The sequence below is a fragment of the Apis florea genome, unplaced genomic scaffold (assembly GCF_048593485.1).
Source record: "Apis florea isolate Af1SG1 unplaced genomic scaffold, ASM4859348v1 contig_2293_pilon, whole genome shotgun sequence".
Taxonomy (NCBI): domain Eukaryota; kingdom Metazoa; phylum Arthropoda; class Insecta; order Hymenoptera; family Apidae; genus Apis; species Apis florea.
The window spans coordinates 2280181-2297643 of record NW_028256554.1 but is presented as its reverse complement, the minus strand read 5'-3'; the positions used below and the strand labels follow the sequence as shown (position 1 = coordinate 2297643).

Below are 17463 nucleotides of genomic sequence, written 5' to 3'. Positions count from 1 at the left end.
TTTTTTTTTTTCTTTCATCGTTTTTGCGTGTAATTTTCAAGGAAAATTCACTTAACTTCCCTTCTCTTGTGTCCTCCTGACAGGTGGAATGTTAGTTGTCTCCGTGTCAGTAGCAGGGTTAGTGACCCTGGCTGCTATGACACAGCCGGCCCTAGCACCAGAGGCGAAACACTCCTTGTTACAATATGTGACCGGAAAGTATTTACTACCGAGCAATTGTCGGGTTCATTTTGCATGGGATGAGCCGCAACTTGTCGGAGAAACTATGACGTTTACAGTGAAGGTATATACAAGGCGATGAAAGTTTTTAAATATGTTTAAAAAAACGAGTGTAATAAAAATAAAATTTATTCCTTTGGCTAGCTAATTTATTGCCGTGACGATCGTATCTCATTTTCAAAATGTGATTTACAGTTTTATCAACGGAACGGCCAACCGTACCCAATTTGTGACAAAGACAATTTGATCGTTGAAGTCACAGAGGGTACACGAAGAGTGGCTACCCTAATAGAGTTAGGAGGCACCGATCCCTTAGCTGCAAACACTGCAGTTGTAAAGTTTACTGTCCGCCATGCTGGACAATATCGAATAGCTGTACTTATTGGTTCGTGTCACGTTCACGGCAGCCCGTTTCTTAAAAATTTTCTTCCCGGTACGGTTTCCCATTATCCAAAAGATATTTACGATAGAATTGTACGCAATTGTTAAATCATATTTATTTATATATTTATATTTGATTATTTAGGACCCCCAGATCCGAATAAGACCGTCTTCGTACGACAAAGTTCAACGGTCGTTTGTACAGCCGGAGTTGCACATTCTATGACAATAGAGCCGCGAGACGAATACGATAATCTATGTTTATTTGGGCCTGGAGACAAACCTACGGAGGGTTATCAAGTTAATATTACTCAGGCAAGTAATGTTAGTAAAAACGGCTGATGGAATTCAATGATGGTTATTGTTGATTAACTTCTTTCTTTTACGATTATTTTAATTACAGATTGGTAGTACAATGAATAAATCGGCTATTACAAATTGCAGTATACAATTTGACTATGACTCTCCAAATCAAAGGATTCGTTTAAAAGTCAGTTTTCCGAAGGGGAACTGTTATCATGCGACAGTTAGTTTACGCGGACTGCAGCTACATAACGGCGATTTTGACATCATTGTACTCGAGAGTACGAGAGATACTTTCCTCTTAAATTTTTCTCGACGACCAAGTTTTATTTTTATAATATTTATAATATTTGTTAGCGTAGGTGATGTTGCTAGAATGGTGCATAATAACGTGGCCTCGAAAGATCCCAACATTTGTTATGCCGCAAAATTGTTGGGCATGCAAGGAGAAAAATTTTCGAAACCGAAAAAAGTTGTCTGCTTTATTTCGCCTAAACAACTCACTATCAAGGAGTACTTGTTAAGAATTATACCAAAAAGGCTCGTTACTTTCAGGCTTTGCCCGTCAACTAAAGTAAGTAATTCAATTCCTTTCTCGGAAAGGAAAAATTAAAATTTTTTTTTTCATAGATATAACACGTGCAATAATTTGAAACGATGTCTTTCAGTTCCATTTTGATTGTTCAAATAATCAATACGATGGTTACGACTCTTTTTCTATCGATGATGGATGTCAGCCACCCGTTGAATTAATTTCTCTGTATCGAGATATAATAGCCGCTACATTTACGTTGTTTTTGTTGAAAAATATAGGTGGAAGTGAAACTTTCGCTGACAAACAAGATTTCTTTTATCACGAAGTTCGAAAGCATCATCAAAAACATTACCACGAAAAACTTCTGGTGAAAGTTCAACGCGACAAATTGCTAGAATCGGTAAATATCAAGTATCGATTGAAGCGATGTATATAATTCAGTCAAATTGATTACACTTTTTTCTTTTTTCGTTTTAAGTCTATGAAATCTACAAAAGGATTCTCTGTTAGTGATTGGTGTAGAAATTTTGAGATCAGTTTTCAAGGTGAACAAGGTATGTTCCTTACAGAGTGCGACAATATTTCTTGTTATCGGAAGAAAAATAATATTCAATACTATTCCATTTCAGGCGTTGATTGGGGTGGTGTTCGACGAGAGTGGTTTGAGTTGATTTGCGCGGCTCTATTCGATTCAGGAAACGGTTTATTCGCATCCTTCGGAGAATCACAGCAGGCACTAGTTCATCCTAACAGTAAACGGCCTTCACAGCTTAAACTAAAGCATTATGAGTTTGCAGGGCGAATCGTGGGCAAATGCTTGTATGAATCTGCTCTTGGTGGTTCCTATAGACAGTTGGTACGTGCAAGATTTACGAGATCATTTCTTGCGCAAATCATAGGCCTCAGAGTACATTACAAGGTAAATAATTTTTAATTTATTTATCGATAAAACAAAAAAATTACAAAAAAATAAAACATTTTTATTTTTCTTATAGTATTTCGAACAAGATGATCCAGATTTATATCTGAGCAAAATAAAGTATATTCTTGAAAATGACGTCGAGGAAATGGAACTTTATTTTGTCGAAGAAGAATATGACAAAGATGGTCAATTATTAAAAGTAAGATCATATTATATATTTATTTATATTACCTCGTTTAAATTCATTTATTATAGGTAGCTGAATTAATTCCTGGAGGTAGTAAGATTCGTGTAACAAACGATACGAAACTTCGTTATTTGGATGCACTCGCACAACATAGGCTCGCTAGTTCCGTACGAAACGAAGTAGAACATTTTCTAAGAGGTCTAAACGAACTTATTCCTGATAATCTTTTGGGAATTTTTGACGAAAACGAACTTGAAGTATATAATTTATATTTTTTCTTCCTCTCTCTCTCTCTCTCTCTCTCTCTCATTTTTAAATATCTTCCATTTACTTTATATTATTATATATTTGTTATAGTTATTGTTGTGTGGTACTGGTGAATACAGCGTAGCAGATTTACGTGCGCACCATATAGCTAATGGAAGCTCCCCAGAGTTTCTTCGAGTTCTTGATTGGTTCTGGACTGCAGTTAGCAACTTCACGCAAGAGGAGATGGCCCGACTATTACAATTTACCACAGGCTGTTCGCAATTACCACCGGGTGGATTTCAACAGTTGAGTCCACGATTTCAAATTACAGCAGCACCAACTTTTGCTAATTTGCCTACAGCACATACTTGGTAAATAATTTTATATTTTAATTATAATAGTAATTTTTGAAAATAGTAATTATTTAAATATTTTTACAGCTTCAACCAGCTCTGCTTACCCGATTATGAATGTTATGATCACTTTGAGCGAGCTTTGTTATTAGCGATTAGTGAAGGTACTGAAGGTTTTGGTATGATTTAAAGATCAAATATCGATTAAGTTCTAGTCTTATCGAATTTTACTATTTATTTAACTTCTTCTTTTTTTTTTTATTTATAATTAATACAATTTTATTTAAATATGTATTATTTACGAGATGAGAAAAAATTATCTCATATTTTTATACGCAAAAAAAAAAAAAAAGAAAAAAAAAGAAATTCTTTTTTTTTTCTTTTTTTTTTGCGTTTTGGCAAATGACTATCAATATAACAATCCAATATATTTCAAAACATAAATAACGATATTTAATATTTTTACTGGCTTGTGGTAACGTTTTTATAAAAAGGTGATACAAAGAGCAATCTTATTGAAATATCAAAATTGCTCAATTTATTGTATCAAGGTTTGTTATAGTTTAAAATATTCTAAATTTTATTACTCGTAAAAATAGGTACATACACGTTCCTCAAGCCATCAAATTCGATATAATCAACTGTACAATTTTATTAATACGCAATGAAACATTTTTTTATAGTTGCCGAATTAGCTAAAGTTAGTTATACATATTATAAAGTATCGAGAAGATCGTTGTGAGATTTAGGTCATTCACCTAATCAGTATTTTTGTCTTTTACTCTTCGCTAGAAATATATAAATGAATGAAGAAAAAAATGTTTTGAAAATGTATTATTTTTTCATTGTTATCTTTTATTTCCTTCTTTTTATTTTTTTATTTTTTTTTTTTTAACTCTCATATTACAGAGCAATCAAAAATGAGACTTTTTTTACATCCATGAATATAATTTTTACAAAATTCTTTTTATTGCAAATAAAAATGCACCAAGCATTCTTTCATTTTCATGTTTCTCCATAAATTGTTGAGGAAAAAATAAATCAATGAGTATGACCGAATTTCAATATTGTAGGACAACGTTATTTGTTGTCACGATTAATCTATGCATAAAAGATGTTTTAGATCGTCTAGAAAATATTACGTAAAATTACATCCAACAACAATTCAAAATATAAAACGATTTTGTGATAATAAGAACGAATCTTCCACTGAAATTTGTGCCGTATCTTCGCTTACCGTACGAAAGCCTCAAATAAGAAAGGATGTTTAACTATACTGGCAGAAGCATAAAAAAGTATACCGCAGAAATCATTATTGTTATCGAACAAAATGAAAATCAATGTTATCTTGTACTTAAGTACATAATAATAAGAAATGTGATCAGACACGTCGTATTTGTGTCACTCGTACGTGGTTACTTAGATTTTACGATCTATTGTAACGTGTTTTTGAAAAAAATATTATACCATGAGTATCGCTCTATTACAAAAATTTATTTTATCTCGGTTAAAGATGTATATTTAAATGTTACGTAAAATACGATCAATCGAAATTATGCCTATATACATATTAATCGATTATTGAATGTATTTAAATGAAATTGCATAATAAAAGGAAATAAATCATCTTCATCGAGCGATTCTGACGGTATCTTATTTTTATCATTTTATCATGTTACGCGAAAAAAAGATAAAATATAGATTTAAAAAATGTACAGCATCTGCATTTATTTATCCATCCTCGGTTTCGCAGAATAGTTGTCTGTACTCTATTACAGTACATCATAGTATTGGTATAATATCATAGTATTAGTAATTTTTTTTTTATAATATATCATTTCTTTTCAATTTAAAATGCTTATATAGCTTATGATATCAGAAAGTATATGAATAGAAAAAAAAAAAAATATAAATAAAAAAACATTATAATTCCGATGATAAAAGTATCCGGAAAGTTTACTACTAAGTTTGAAACTGATCTTCGTTCCTTTCATCTCTTTGCGATCACATATATCTCTTTTTCCTCAACGTAAAATCTCTTTTCACACGTAAAATCTTCCCTTTCTCTCTCTCCTCTTATCGAACAACCAACACCATCACCCTCGAAATTCCATTTTGTAAACACTTTGTTTAACGCAATCACGCTTGAACAAGAACAGCAACTAAAATTATAAGAACAAACGATTATTGTGTTATATATTATTAACAGATACTATAATTTTATGTAACTTTAACTTACCAAGCTATCTTTAGGAAACCAACACCGGACCCGATAGTAAAGTACGTAATATAGCCCTTGGCGCTCGTACAACGCTACCAGCTAATTGCAACATTCTGCTACTCCATCCCCCTTCTTGAGATTGACGTATTAAACGTTCTCTCAATTCATTCAATTCGGTTCTAATGTAACGAATTAATTTTAATATTAAATAATATCATTCAAAAAGTAAAAAAAGGAAAACGGGTAGAAAAACATACAATTGTGTATTATACGCTGCTTGCATATTTTGTAAGGCTATCTCTCGGTCAACCAGTTGTGCTTCTAAAGAAATGGCGCGCATATTTAGATTTCTACCTGCATCTTCGGACGATTTTAAACGCTTAATCAACTTGTTTTTTTCATCCTCTTTAACTTTCAACTCTCTACAAAGCGGAATTTATATTGGAATAACGTTTAAATTGACGTTTACGTATACTGGATTTACTTCGAATATCGTTTTATCTGTTCCTGCGAGGATTCAACCATAGCAATCTGTGTGGCAAGTTTCATCTGTAAATCCTCCACGATTGATTCAGCTTTGTCTGCTCTTGTTCCTCGTTCCGCCGCTAATGTTTCGCTAGCCGTTATCTGAAATAATATTACATTTTTCTTTCATACGTATTTAACAAATCAACAATCGATGAAATGATTATTCTTAAGTTCATGAAATATCAAGAATTATAAAAATTAAAAAAGAACCTATTATTATTTTCTAATAAATATAATATTGTCACGAGTTTTGTTTTGATTCTACACTCTCCAAGCAAGAATTAATAGGTCAAGTAATATCGATTACTTTTCTCGGTAAGAAAGTAGTATTATAATGTTATTGAGTCACCGATAAGGCAGAAAGATTATGACTCAACCACGAACTTCTATGTCCTTTCGTGCATTGACCTATCTAAAGTACTATCATCAGTTTCTTATTATTATCCATAGATATGATATTAAAATAAAAATAAACAACAAAAAAAAACAAACAAAAAATAAAGACCGATATAAAAAAATTGTATCATAGGAATTTGAAACATAAAAATATGTTGTAACCATTTTATAGATCGTTCTCTAAGCACGAAAGGGTGAACGAATGACTCATCCGTTCATAGAAAAAAAAAGCTGCATTGAAAGAGAATTCACCCTTTGCAGATTCGTTTCTCGCGAGCATAACAATGACTCACCAAGTAAAAATCAATTTTTACTTGATGGTGTAGTATGTAAGCTTGCAATAAATATTATTTATTATTAAAGATAATTTATAAATAAAAGAAGCTGTCCTAGCCTTTTCTAAAAGTATCCTTTTATCCTCTCGTAATTTCAGCAACTTTTCTCGATCCTTTGACATTTGTTCGTCGACCGCTTGAAGCTGATTTTGCGCGGTGATTAGTTCGTTTCGCATATTCTCCGTTGAAACTTGCCTCTCCTCGGAAAGATCGGTCAAACGTTGGATCTCCTTATCCAATTTTACTTTTTCCTGAAAGAAAACGGTGAAGCCAATTTGTGAAAACTCAATGCTAAGTTAAACTTCGTAAATCTTCGAAAGTATCTAGAATCAGTTTTATCTATGCTGTGTCGTCGTGATACAGTTTCTTCTTTCGCTTCACAATTAGCTGCTGGACCGGTGCCAACTTCTCGTTTGCGTATATAGTATATACTAATTAATGACTCGACTACGACGCATGCTTCCATTGCATTTCGCAAAATAAATGCATGTTTATGCATTTCAAATATTGTGAAAGGTATTTAGAATAACAAATTAATTCTTTTTAAATATACGAGAAAATTTGATTGGGATGAAAAGTAGAAAATTTTTGTTAATATAAAAATAACAATTGTAGTTATTGAACTTGTTCGGAAGATATTTTTGTTTATCCAAGGAATGCCGAAAATTCGATCGTCTCTATAACTACATATATTATTGCGTGTCCCAAAAGTCGTATTGCGAGCTCTTATGCTAGCGTCATCCCTCTAGTTAGATACACGTCATTGAACTCTCATGTTCATCGTCCGCAAGATGTTGAATGTATAGCTCTTATTCCTAACATGCGCACATTGTTACTATTTTATATTACAAATACGTATTAAAATGTTACTTTTTTTTTTCAATTAATTAATTATGCGAAACATAATTGCTAAAACTTATCAATTTTTGAATACGCATTAAGAAGATTACCGATTTCAGAGTATTCCTTTCTTTCAGTACTTCATCAAATTGCATTTTGGCACGGTGAACATCACTGGTCAATTTACTGACACGACTGTTCTCCGTATCGAGCAATCGACGCAGAACGACAATTTGTAAATGCAAATGTTCAATTTGCTGGCTTAAATCGTCAATTGTGTTGTTAAGGTACTGAACATCGCTACGTCTGCGTCTCCATGCATTTAGCATAAGCATATGACACACCAAAATTGCTGCTTTCTTTGGATTTTGAAAGAATTGGGAATACGATTCCTCCGGCTCTGATGTTACGAATCCATCCATCCACTTTTTGATACCGATACCAATTTCGTTACCAATAGTATCTTTCATTTTATCACTTTCATCAAGTTTTTCTATAGTTGAACTACTGTCCGATCTATATTACAAAAGAATCAATTGTATTCAAATTATTATAAATTATCTATAAACTTTACCTAAGATCGCCATATTCAGTGTCCATTATTAAAGGTGAAAAATCAATCATGGATAAACTTTTTTTGTAGCGTGACGCACTGATTGCGCGTAATATCGAACATGTTGAACTGTCCGGACAACTTTTCGCCGTATTAATTGTAGCTGTATGATTGATGGTTGTGAGATTTGCCAATCTGAAGGAGGTCCTTGGCGGACGATAGTATCGGCTGGGTTTCTGACATCTTATGGGAAGTTGCGAATATGTAAGAAATTTATGTTGCATGCATCGCGTCAATCTTTTCTTGGTAAAACATTGGTTCGATTCTTCCCTGGAGCTTGTTGAAACACTCAGGGAAGATGAACTTTTCGGAGTGATCGCAGTTTCTGGCATCACGTTTGCAGTTCACGAGTAAACTCTTTACAAAAATTATTAATGTTGTTTGCTCTTGTCATGGAGACAAAACGAGTGAGAGTAAAATGACAAAAAAACATCGTAGCTCTTGCAAATAGTAACAGTAATATTTTTAACCAAATAAAGAAGTTACATTGTCCATGATGAATGCTTTTCCCATTAATTTCTTATTTTAACTACTATAACTTATGAATTGTCGTACGATTGCGTGTCTACTTCATAGAATTGCATAAATTGAATACACCTACAACACGATGAACGTAAGGAGTGATTAAAACTTATGTAATGCATCATAGATCTTATTTACAGTATAATTGCAAATTACAAGCAAGTAAATTTTATTTACATTCTAAAATGTTTCAAAAATTCAAATTTACTTTGTATATAATATAATAAATAATTTACGAAAATTTTTTAAAGATAATTAAGATCAAAAAATGTGATGAAATTGATTTTTCCAAAACTATAATATAAAAGAAATATAAATGATATATATTATCGAGCATAATATTTATAATAAATAACATTTTATATAATTTCAAGTAAATAGATATGATTGATTATCTAACGCTCTACAATTTCACATGATAAAACAGAATTATGTGACGTGTCTGCATGACTCATCCGACACCAAGTACCTACTCTCTGGTAACCTATCTACGTCCCTGAAAATTTTAATCTACATATGATAAATTCGCTGAACCTTAGACATAAATTTATTTTAGGTATAAGATATTTAATACATTTATGCCTAAGAACGCTGAACATACGTAATTTATTAATGGTTTTCAACTCACAAATTCAAGCTTAAAAATGCAAGAAATGCAATCAATATAAAAGATAATATGAAAAATATAAAGAGAACTAGAATTAAGAATTAAATATTAAAAAATTCGACGTCATCAGATCTATGGATTTCAAGGAAATAATCGAAAGGTAGTATATCATGTTAATATACGTTCGCTCACTTTGAGTTGGCTGTGAGTATAGAACCGTCAGGATACGCGTACTTGCGCGTATCCGCGAAGCATATAGCATATTGCTTTGCTTCTACCATTAAAAGCAACGGACATGTCAGTACCGATACAAAGTCCGAGCAAAATGTTATGCCGCGTAAAGTCTTGTCTCTAGTCACGGCCTAGTACACGCTTTTATATCGCGTGCAAATAGTGTGCGCAGCAATATTTGATAAATAAAAGAATTTCAATTATAGATCTAAACATTAACACATTGCGTTTCTTCAATTTATTTAGCACAGTGCGTGTTTTATAAAAAAAATTTCAAGAATATAAGTATTTCCTACTAGGAGAATTATCCAAAACAGTGCGCGTGCTTTCAGATTCGAAAGTGCCTTACTATGTTGATCAAGCTGCAGGCAAGTCTTTCTCGTCACATTGTCCTACGATAGTTTAATTATAGCTGCACGGCTTGTACGAAGCTAGGCTTTCCCAAAATAATGATTGGATCAGCATGGCATCCCTCCTCACTCTACTCTCGTTTCTCTTCCCTTGGGACTTGGGACACTTGTGTGCAGTGTCTTTAGAAGTATACCTGTGAACAGCTGTCGTTTCGCTTGCTAGAGATTTAACAAATTTTTATCCATGTTCATTAATATGTGTTTGATTCACTCGCTAGTGTTAATCAAAAGTTACGCCTAACACGTTTTACATCAATCATCATCTATACGACATCTTTTGCGACATAAATATGTTTTTCTATCAAGATAAACGATTCATGAATTTATGAACATTCAATTTTCTTTACATCAAAAAAAATTGATCCCAAAATCAATTTTCCTTCTATACATTTTATTTTTTCCTAGGTATTTATTGCTGTCAAATTATTATATTTCTATTTATCTTAACTAAACGCGCGCGAAATTTTTTCTACATAATGTTATGAAGTTTCTGTCAAGAGTTAGATCATATAGTTAATTTTTATCCACACTTTGATAAAATGTTCAAAACGTACATAAAAGAATAAAAAAAAATTTTTTTATATATTGTTATTTTATAATCATTTTATATTCTATATAATTATTCTAATAGAATTACTTTTTATTCTAATAGAATTTTTATTCTAATAGAATAAAAAAAACTTTGTATAATATTAAAATACAATAGAATAGAAATTAATAACATTAATTTAATAACATGAGATAATAAGAAATCATTTTTCAGATGACTATTGTTCAATGTATTAAACAATAAGAGGCATGGAACAATTCCATGATATGAGTGATGGAAATATACATATGAGTGATGTCAGTAAGTATTGAAAATTTTATTATATTTTTACATTGATTTTATAAATTATATTTTATTCAACAATTATTTCATAATTTATTTATATAGTTGAAGTCATTGAAACTGATACTAAATATAATGGGAGGGAAGATCAAATCCCAAAAGAAATGAACACAGAACGATTGTTGCCTTATGTTGAAATAATAGAACAACCGGCAAGCAAAGCTTTACGTTTTCGCTATGAATGTGAAGGCAGATCAGCTGGTAGTATACCTGGTGTAAACAGTACATCAGAAAATAAAACATTTCCTACTATAAAAGTAAGAACAAAAAAAAACAATATATAATAATACTAATTAATAATATATAATTATAATAAATAATTAACGACTAATACTGATTACAGATAGTTGGATATAAAGGTCGAGCTCTAGTTGTAGTATCATGTGTAACAAAAGATCAACCATATAGACCTCATCCTCATAATCTTGTTGGGAAGGAAGCATGTAAACAAGGTGTTTGTACAGTAGAAGTTTCATCAGAGAATATGACAGTTACATTTGCAAATCTTGGGATTCAATGTGTAAAAAAAAAAGATATTGAAGAGGCGCTTAAAATAAGAGAAGAAATTCGTGTAGATCCTTTTCGAAGTAAATTAAAATTCAGTAGATTTATTTAACTATATCTGGCACAAAACAAATCACATTTAATTTTTTAATAGCTGGCTTCGAACACAAAAGACAACCTACTAGTATTGATCTCAATGCAGTGAGATTATGCTTTCAAGTCTTTTTAGAAGGATCACAGAAAAGAAAATTCAATGTGCCACTACAACCAGTAGTATCTGATCCTATATTTGATAAAAGTATGTTCAAATTAATTATATTTTATTAAGATATCAATTATTTGATTATGTATTAAATAATTAAATATTAAATATTTAAGAGGCAATGTCAGATCTTGTGATATGCAAACTCAGTCATAGTAATGCATCAGTCGCTGGTGGTATGGAAATGATTTTATTATGTGAGAAGGTTGCAAAAGAAGATATACAAGTTAGATTCTTTGAAGAAAAAGATGGACAAGTGCTTTGGGAAGGATTTGGTGATTTTCAACCTGTTCATGTACATAAACAAGTATGAGATTCGATTTTTATATAAAATTACTTAAATTTTGTATCTTCATTAATATTAATTTGATAAATTGATTTATCTTAATAGACAGCAATTGCATTCAGAACACCAACTTATCGTATGCAGCAAGTGGAACAACCAGTGCAAGTATACATTCAACTTAAAAGACCATCGGATGGCGCAACGAGCGAACCATTTCCTTTTCTGATGTTACCTCTCGGTGCAGGTAGGCCTGCTTTCTGGTCTTTACGGAAAGCATTTGCCAGGAAGAAAACAGATTACACTTCATTTGGCAAAATTTTAGCTACTGAACCGACATTGTTTTCGAACGTTACTCCGAAATTTCCGCGTAATATTGACGAATATAACAATAATGATTTCGATACAAAAAAATGGAATAATAAAATTTCTGCGTTACGTGCTTTGAATGATTTGTACAATGTAAAAAATACATTAGATTCTTGTAATGGAAGTATGGAAATGAATCAAAATATTGCACAAAATATAGATCATGCTAAAAACACTATTATAGATTACCAAAATAATGATTTATCAATCAATGAAGAGAAACGAACTATAGAAAACGAACAATTAAATAGAATGTATAAATCTTATCCCAATTATATAGACAAAGAAACAAAGGATATGAATTTAGAAATTTCAACTCGTCCTAAATCTAATATTGTTGAAAACGCGTGCGTATTAAAAAATACAGAAATATTTAAAGATAAATCTGATTGGTTCGATTATTCCGAAGTGAGTAAATGGGTACAAAAAGGACAAATATGTTTCAAAGAGAAAGAAAACGAAATAGATTTTAAAATTGAAGTGACAGAAGATTGTAATAAATCTTTCAATGATTTATTAACACAAGTAGCAGAATTAGATCAAATTTATGCCGATACACATGCAAAATTAGTGCAGGCAGTGTTCGAACAGAATACAACCGATCAATCTATGGATATTGATGTTTGCGATAATCAAACTTATACTAGTTTACAAATGGCTATGAAAAATCCTATTGAATTTACCGATTTATCGAATGAAAGAAAATATGAAGATGTGTGTGTACTAAAAACAGATCAATCGTGTCCTTCACCGCCAGTGACTACGAAAAGAGATGGAACGCAGGAAACGGAAGAAAGATTACCGCCTTTGCCGCCGAAACGTATCCGGAAAATGCCTTCTATGCCTCTTCTACCTCGTCCTATATCCTGTCATACTACACCAGATTCTTTCATTGAAGCACCAAATAAAACTTTACCTTCTTTACCTAGTACTTTAACTAAAAACTCGAAACAAGGATTATTTTCAAAATTATTTGCAAAAAAAGTGAAAAAAGATAAAGACACAATTTTAAATGTACCCAAAGAAACTAGTCAATCTTTGACTACTACAGGAAACGTTTCATATTTGACAACAAACAATACATCAAATAACTCACAATTACAAATTCCAAGAGCTAGTATGGTAAGTACTACTAGCGTAAAATCACTTAGATTGGAAGGCGATGAAACACCACCGTATGGAATGGAATTAACAGAAGCTGAACATTATGCATTATATACTGCTATGGCGCCGCACGCAACTGCTTCTGAATTTGATGAAATGTCTTTCTATTATAGTCCTGTGGAAGATGGAAAGATTTACTCTGAAAAAAAGGAGACTTAATGTGTCTTAATGTGTTTTTAGCCTACTTCCATTTAAGAGTGATATTTTTTTTCAAATATTATAGCAGAAAAATTGCTGATGTTATAGCAGAAAAATTGCTAATTTTCAGAAACAAAAAGCATTATGATTGAATGAAATTGCTTATTTACGATAATAATGTGAAAGTTTTGTAACTTAAGTGTGTTTGTGTTCTTAAGATATATTTTATATTTTTTTCATTTTTTAAAAAAAAATATATGTAGCAAATTTTATTATGCTACCTTGATTAATATACTCTGAAACCAATGCAGTACTACTTTTTCTAGTCAGAGTACAAATTGTTATTTTATTTCTATAGTCTTTTATATAAAAAAAATAGCTGAAATATAAAATCGGCTGAAACTTGTTATTATCATCAAAGAGTTTGTGTTTCTTCTAGTCAGATTTTATAGTGTTGCTACTTATTATACATATCTTCAATCTTGTGCATTGCTTTTTACTATTTATGACACATTGTTAAGTTTTTATATAGTGTTCCAAGTTTATAGGCATTACTTTGTTTCTAGTCTTAGAATAAGCACTTAATTTATAGTTAAAATTAATTATTTATATTTAAGATTTTTTATTTGTTTGTAACTTATACTTATTTTGAACCACTGACTTAATTATTTGTTTAAATATAATGTCTTCAAAGATTAAAAAAAAAATTTAGATCAAAATTTATAGGTTTGTTGTCTTCAGTCTTCAAAAATTGATATATTAATATTTAAAAGTCATGTGGTTAATATACAATCATTTATAGATGATCCTGATTCGTTAAGGCGAAAGAGACAAAAGATTAATAACAGCCAAAACGCGCTAGTTTTGAGACATGTACAGGCAGAAGCTGAGAAGCGTGAGTATTTTTTATCAAATTGTCTTCAATTCTACAGCTTTGCCGGGAGTGGGTTTAAATGATATCATTAGCATCGTCGCAACGTCAAAATTTCTAAATGTACATTGTGCTACATTTATGCGAAATTGCTGATTTTACTTCTTTGTAATTACTAATATTCGCGTTCACATTTATTCTATATGCAAGAAAAAAAAATTAGTAAGACTTTGTGATGCGAGTCATCAACATGTTATGCATTTTTCTGATGGGTTTTATCAACCCTATTTGTTGTAATAATTGTATTGATGAATCTAAAAAATTTGTTGGAAGTTCCAAAAACTTGGACTAACTTGTACATTTGGAGAATGTTTACAACATTTTTATGAATCACGAATATATATTTATCGAAATATCTATGTTTCAGCGCTCTTAAGTCACGTCATACTAACTATATAATTAATCTAATATCTTTGCACACTGGAAATATTTAAATTTAAAATTTCTTATATTTATTGTTATATATTTTGTCTGTTGAATTTCGTCCAATAGTGCCTAATAATCTAAAAGATTGATATAAAAAAACTATATAAAAATTTCCATTGTGCAAAGATTGATATTTTTTCATGAATTAGAATCTTCATTGTATTAAGAAATACTATATTCATATATATATACATATATATATATATTTTCACGCACTGAAGAATCTTATTTTATACTTTTTTAAAAACGTATTTTGTATAAATAGTTGGAATTTGTACTTAAATTTTTGGATGGCAATGGCCTTGTACATTTGAAGAGAAAACATTGTATTTTTGTAATTATTACTGGTGATTGCACGAATGGATGCATTTTTATATCCATTAATGCGACGAGAAAAGTATGTTGTTAATGATAACAACGTTGACAAAAGCGGGCTTAATTTTACATTTTAAATAATATACAAATATCCTGCTCTCGTATTAAAATATTGTATTTAAATATTCAGCAATATAATAATAAGAGCGGAAATTATGTGCAATATTTGTATGGCAATACAAATTTTTATAAACTGCTTTGAAAAAGAAAAATCTATATAATGTATGACTTATACATATATACAGAATATATTGATCTATATATATATACATACATACTTATTTAATGATGAAAATTACGTGTTTTTATTCTGCTCCCAGTCAATTTCAGATCAAAAGAATATTATATATAAAAAATATTCAGGTACGACAATAAAAATATTAGTTTAGTTTGTTAATATTTTGCTAATCATATTGATTGTATTTTTTATTCTAATAAAAGATATTCAATTTTTCACGAATAATATTTGGAGTGAAAATATATAAAATTGCATGCATCTTTTGTAATTAATTCTTCGTTTTTACTTCAAACTTTTGCTTTTTATATGTTGCTTGATCACTTCCATTTTTATGCTTTTAAAATTTTTATATGCTTCTTAATTATTTTATGTATTTTCTTTTTAACTCATTTCGATAATATTTGATTTAAGCATATTATATATTTATTAAAATTAATAAAATTAATATAATATATACTGAAATAACATTCAAGAAAAATGTAAATCGTTTATGCTAAATAACAAAATGTGAATAATGAACTTATATTATTTTAATTAGTCTTTAGTAGTAATAAATTTCTATTTGTTTTATCACAATTGTAGATGCTGCAATGTTAAATCAATACAATTTTAATATTATTAAATCAGAGCCGACGGAAAGGATATCTCCTTACGGATATCCAGTTGGAAGTGGAGGATCCTTTCCATCCTTGTATCCGATGGCAACAACTTCTCCACAATCACAATCTACTATACAAACGTTGAGGTAACACAAAGCTTTGTATCATTTAAAAAATGAGATAATATGCAGAACAATGGATCTGAAGAAATTTTAATACGTTGTACAGGCCACAAGTATCGCCAGATCGTACATCGCCAATGGAGTACAGATTATACAATCCAGCACTTATTCAATCACAACCATCACCTCAATATCCATCAACAAGCAGTCATATCTTACAACAACCATCAATCAGAACGTATACACAACAACAATTTCCATATGTACATGACACGTTACAAATACAGCCGCAAGAACAATTAACGTTAAGCAAAGTAACATCAAACTATCACGAAGAATTTCAATCGTTGAACAATGCTGGTAGTATAAGTGTTTATATTCATTATTATTATATCAAACTATACATCATTGTAATTTTTAAATAATTCATATAGTAGGTGAAATGGAAGCGACAAATGTTACAAATATTTTAAGTATGGACAACCCACAGTATAATCTTGATTTGAGTCTTCCTCAACTTGATTCAACAGAACTCGCCGATCTTGATATTAGTCTTTCTGAAAATCTATCCAGTGGATTATCAATTTCAGATTCTACCAAAGTACGTATAATGTTATTAATACAAATTTCTATTTATCATTTGCTAATGAATAAGAAATTAAATCTATAATTAAATCTAGCCGGAAACAAATAAAGGAATAAATGCAGAATCAAGCAATATTGAAGAAAGTAATAACATGACCGATAGTTTTACAAGAATTGCTAATAACACTATTCAGGAATTATATACTTTAAATACTATGTATAAACCAACGCGGGAGGTTGACTAAAAAGCTGTATATTTTATTAATCTTAATAACATTGTAAAAAATATGTTATATAAATATTATTCTCTGAAAGAAAATTTCTTTGCATGAATATATCATGTAATTAATATTTAAATGGTTGTGATTGTATCGCAGTATATTACTGTGTAATTTTTTAAATTACTTTTTCATTCGATAATAAGTTTTAAACATTGTTAATATTTTTATATGATTTCTAAAATTCTTTACTTTCAATATTACGAATTAAAAATATTCATTTAAGTATACAAAATGCTGTGACTGTGATCAAAATGTATCGAAATCTATGTCTTGACATGCATGCAAAATGTCTCAATATGAATTATTATTGTATACAATAAAACTCATAAGTAAAGAAAATATTGTGTATATATTGTAAGACAATCTGCATGCAATATTCGTACAAATTGTTTAGCTAAAATAAATATCCGCAAACATTTCTGTTACACATCTTATACTCTTA

At 30.3% G+C, this 17463-nt stretch overlaps 3 protein-coding genes across 15 annotated transcripts in view; 2 read left to right on the top strand and 1 right to left on the bottom strand.

Moving 5' to 3' along the window:
• Positions 1-4864, top strand: part of LOC100864081 (apoptosis-resistant E3 ubiquitin protein ligase 1) — a 15621-nt gene extending 10757 nt beyond the window's left edge. For 2 of the 4 annotated variants that reach the window (XM_012487811.3, XM_012487814.3), the window contains 12 exons: positions 84-283; positions 415-652; positions 746-915; positions 1004-1184; positions 1266-1477; positions 1572-1838; positions 1917-1992; positions 2068-2357; positions 2434-2559; positions 2616-2804; positions 2905-3167; positions 3237-4864. In XM_012487811.3, coding sequence (XP_012343265.1) covers positions 84-283; positions 415-652; positions 746-915; positions 1004-1184; positions 1266-1477; positions 1572-1838; positions 1917-1992; positions 2068-2357; positions 2434-2559; positions 2616-2804; positions 2905-3167; positions 3237-3339 — 2315 coding nt within the window. In that variant the 3' untranslated portion in view covers positions 3340-4864. Of the gene's footprint in view, positions 1-83; positions 284-414; positions 653-745; positions 925-1003; positions 1185-1265; positions 1478-1571; positions 1839-1916; positions 1993-2067; positions 2358-2433; positions 2560-2615; positions 2805-2904; positions 3168-3236 lie in introns of all 4 variants that reach the window. The other 2 variants (XM_086903534.1, XM_086903535.1) reach the window with 1 other exon arrangement.
• On the bottom strand, positions 4848-9990 carry LOC100864196 (uncharacterized). Its single transcript, XM_086903543.1, has 8 exons — positions 9792-9990; positions 8044-8679; positions 7580-7985; positions 6689-6880; positions 5855-5997; positions 5628-5792; positions 5389-5549; positions 4848-5311 (listed from the first exon to the last, which is right to left on the bottom strand). The coding sequence occupies exons 2-7, from the start codon at positions 8412-8414 to the stop codon at positions 5399-5401; spliced, it is 1428 nt and encodes a 475-aa protein (XP_086759669.1). The 5' UTR covers positions 8415-8679; positions 9792-9990; the 3' UTR covers positions 4848-5311; positions 5389-5398.
• On the top strand, positions 8538-17463 carry Dl (dorsal). 10 transcript variants are annotated; one of them, XM_086903538.1, is made up of 14 exons: positions 8538-8695; positions 8856-9083; positions 9161-9371; positions 10616-10702; positions 10790-11001; positions 11088-11331; positions 11403-11546; positions 11627-11817; positions 11902-12040; positions 14267-14359; positions 16017-16179; positions 16262-16515; positions 16590-16756; positions 16836-17463. In XM_086903538.1, exons 4-14 carry the CDS (start codon positions 10651-10653, stop codon positions 16983-16985), a joined length of 1809 nt encoding a protein of 602 aa, XP_086759664.1. In that variant the 5' UTR covers positions 8538-8695; positions 8856-9083; positions 9161-9371; positions 10616-10650; the 3' UTR covers positions 16986-17463. The 10 variants fall into 10 exon arrangements, with proteins under 10 accessions (XP_086759664.1, XP_012343270.1, XP_012343274.1 ...); XM_012487820.3 differs by lacking the exons at positions 8538-8695; positions 8856-9083; positions 9161-9371 and adding an exon at positions 9401-9810 and having other exon boundaries at positions 16062-16179; XM_012487819.3 differs by lacking the exons at positions 8538-8695; positions 8856-9083; positions 9161-9371 and adding an exon at positions 9402-9810.

What these genes read in the sequence shown, in the direction of transcription:
- LOC100864196 (XM_086903543.1), bottom strand. Translation starts at nt 8,414, where the DNA reads ATGCCAGAAACTGCGATCACTCCGAAAAGTTCATCTTCCCTGAGTGTT. An exon ending in ACTGAATATGGCGATCTTAG is followed by an intron (nt 7,986 to 8,043) that starts GTAAAGTTTATA and finishes TTTGTAATATAG; the next exon opens with ATCGGACAGTAGTTCAACTA. An exon ending in GCAGCGTATAATACACAATT is followed by an intron (nt 5,550 to 5,627) that starts GTATGTTTTTCT and finishes TCGTTACATTAG; the next exon opens with AACCGAATTGAATGAATTGA.
- Dl (XM_012487816.3), top strand. Translation starts at nt 10,651, where the DNA reads ATGGAACAATTCCATGATATGAGTGATGGAAATATACATATGAGTGAT. An exon ending in TCGTGTAGATCCTTTTCGAA is followed by an intron (nt 11,332 to 11,402) that starts GTAAATTAAAAT and finishes ATTTTTTAATAG; the next exon opens with CTGGCTTCGAACACAAAAGA. An exon ending in TGATCCTATATTTGATAAAA is followed by an intron (nt 11,547 to 11,626) that starts GTATGTTCAAAT and finishes TAAATATTTAAG; the next exon opens with AGGCAATGTCAGATCTTGTG.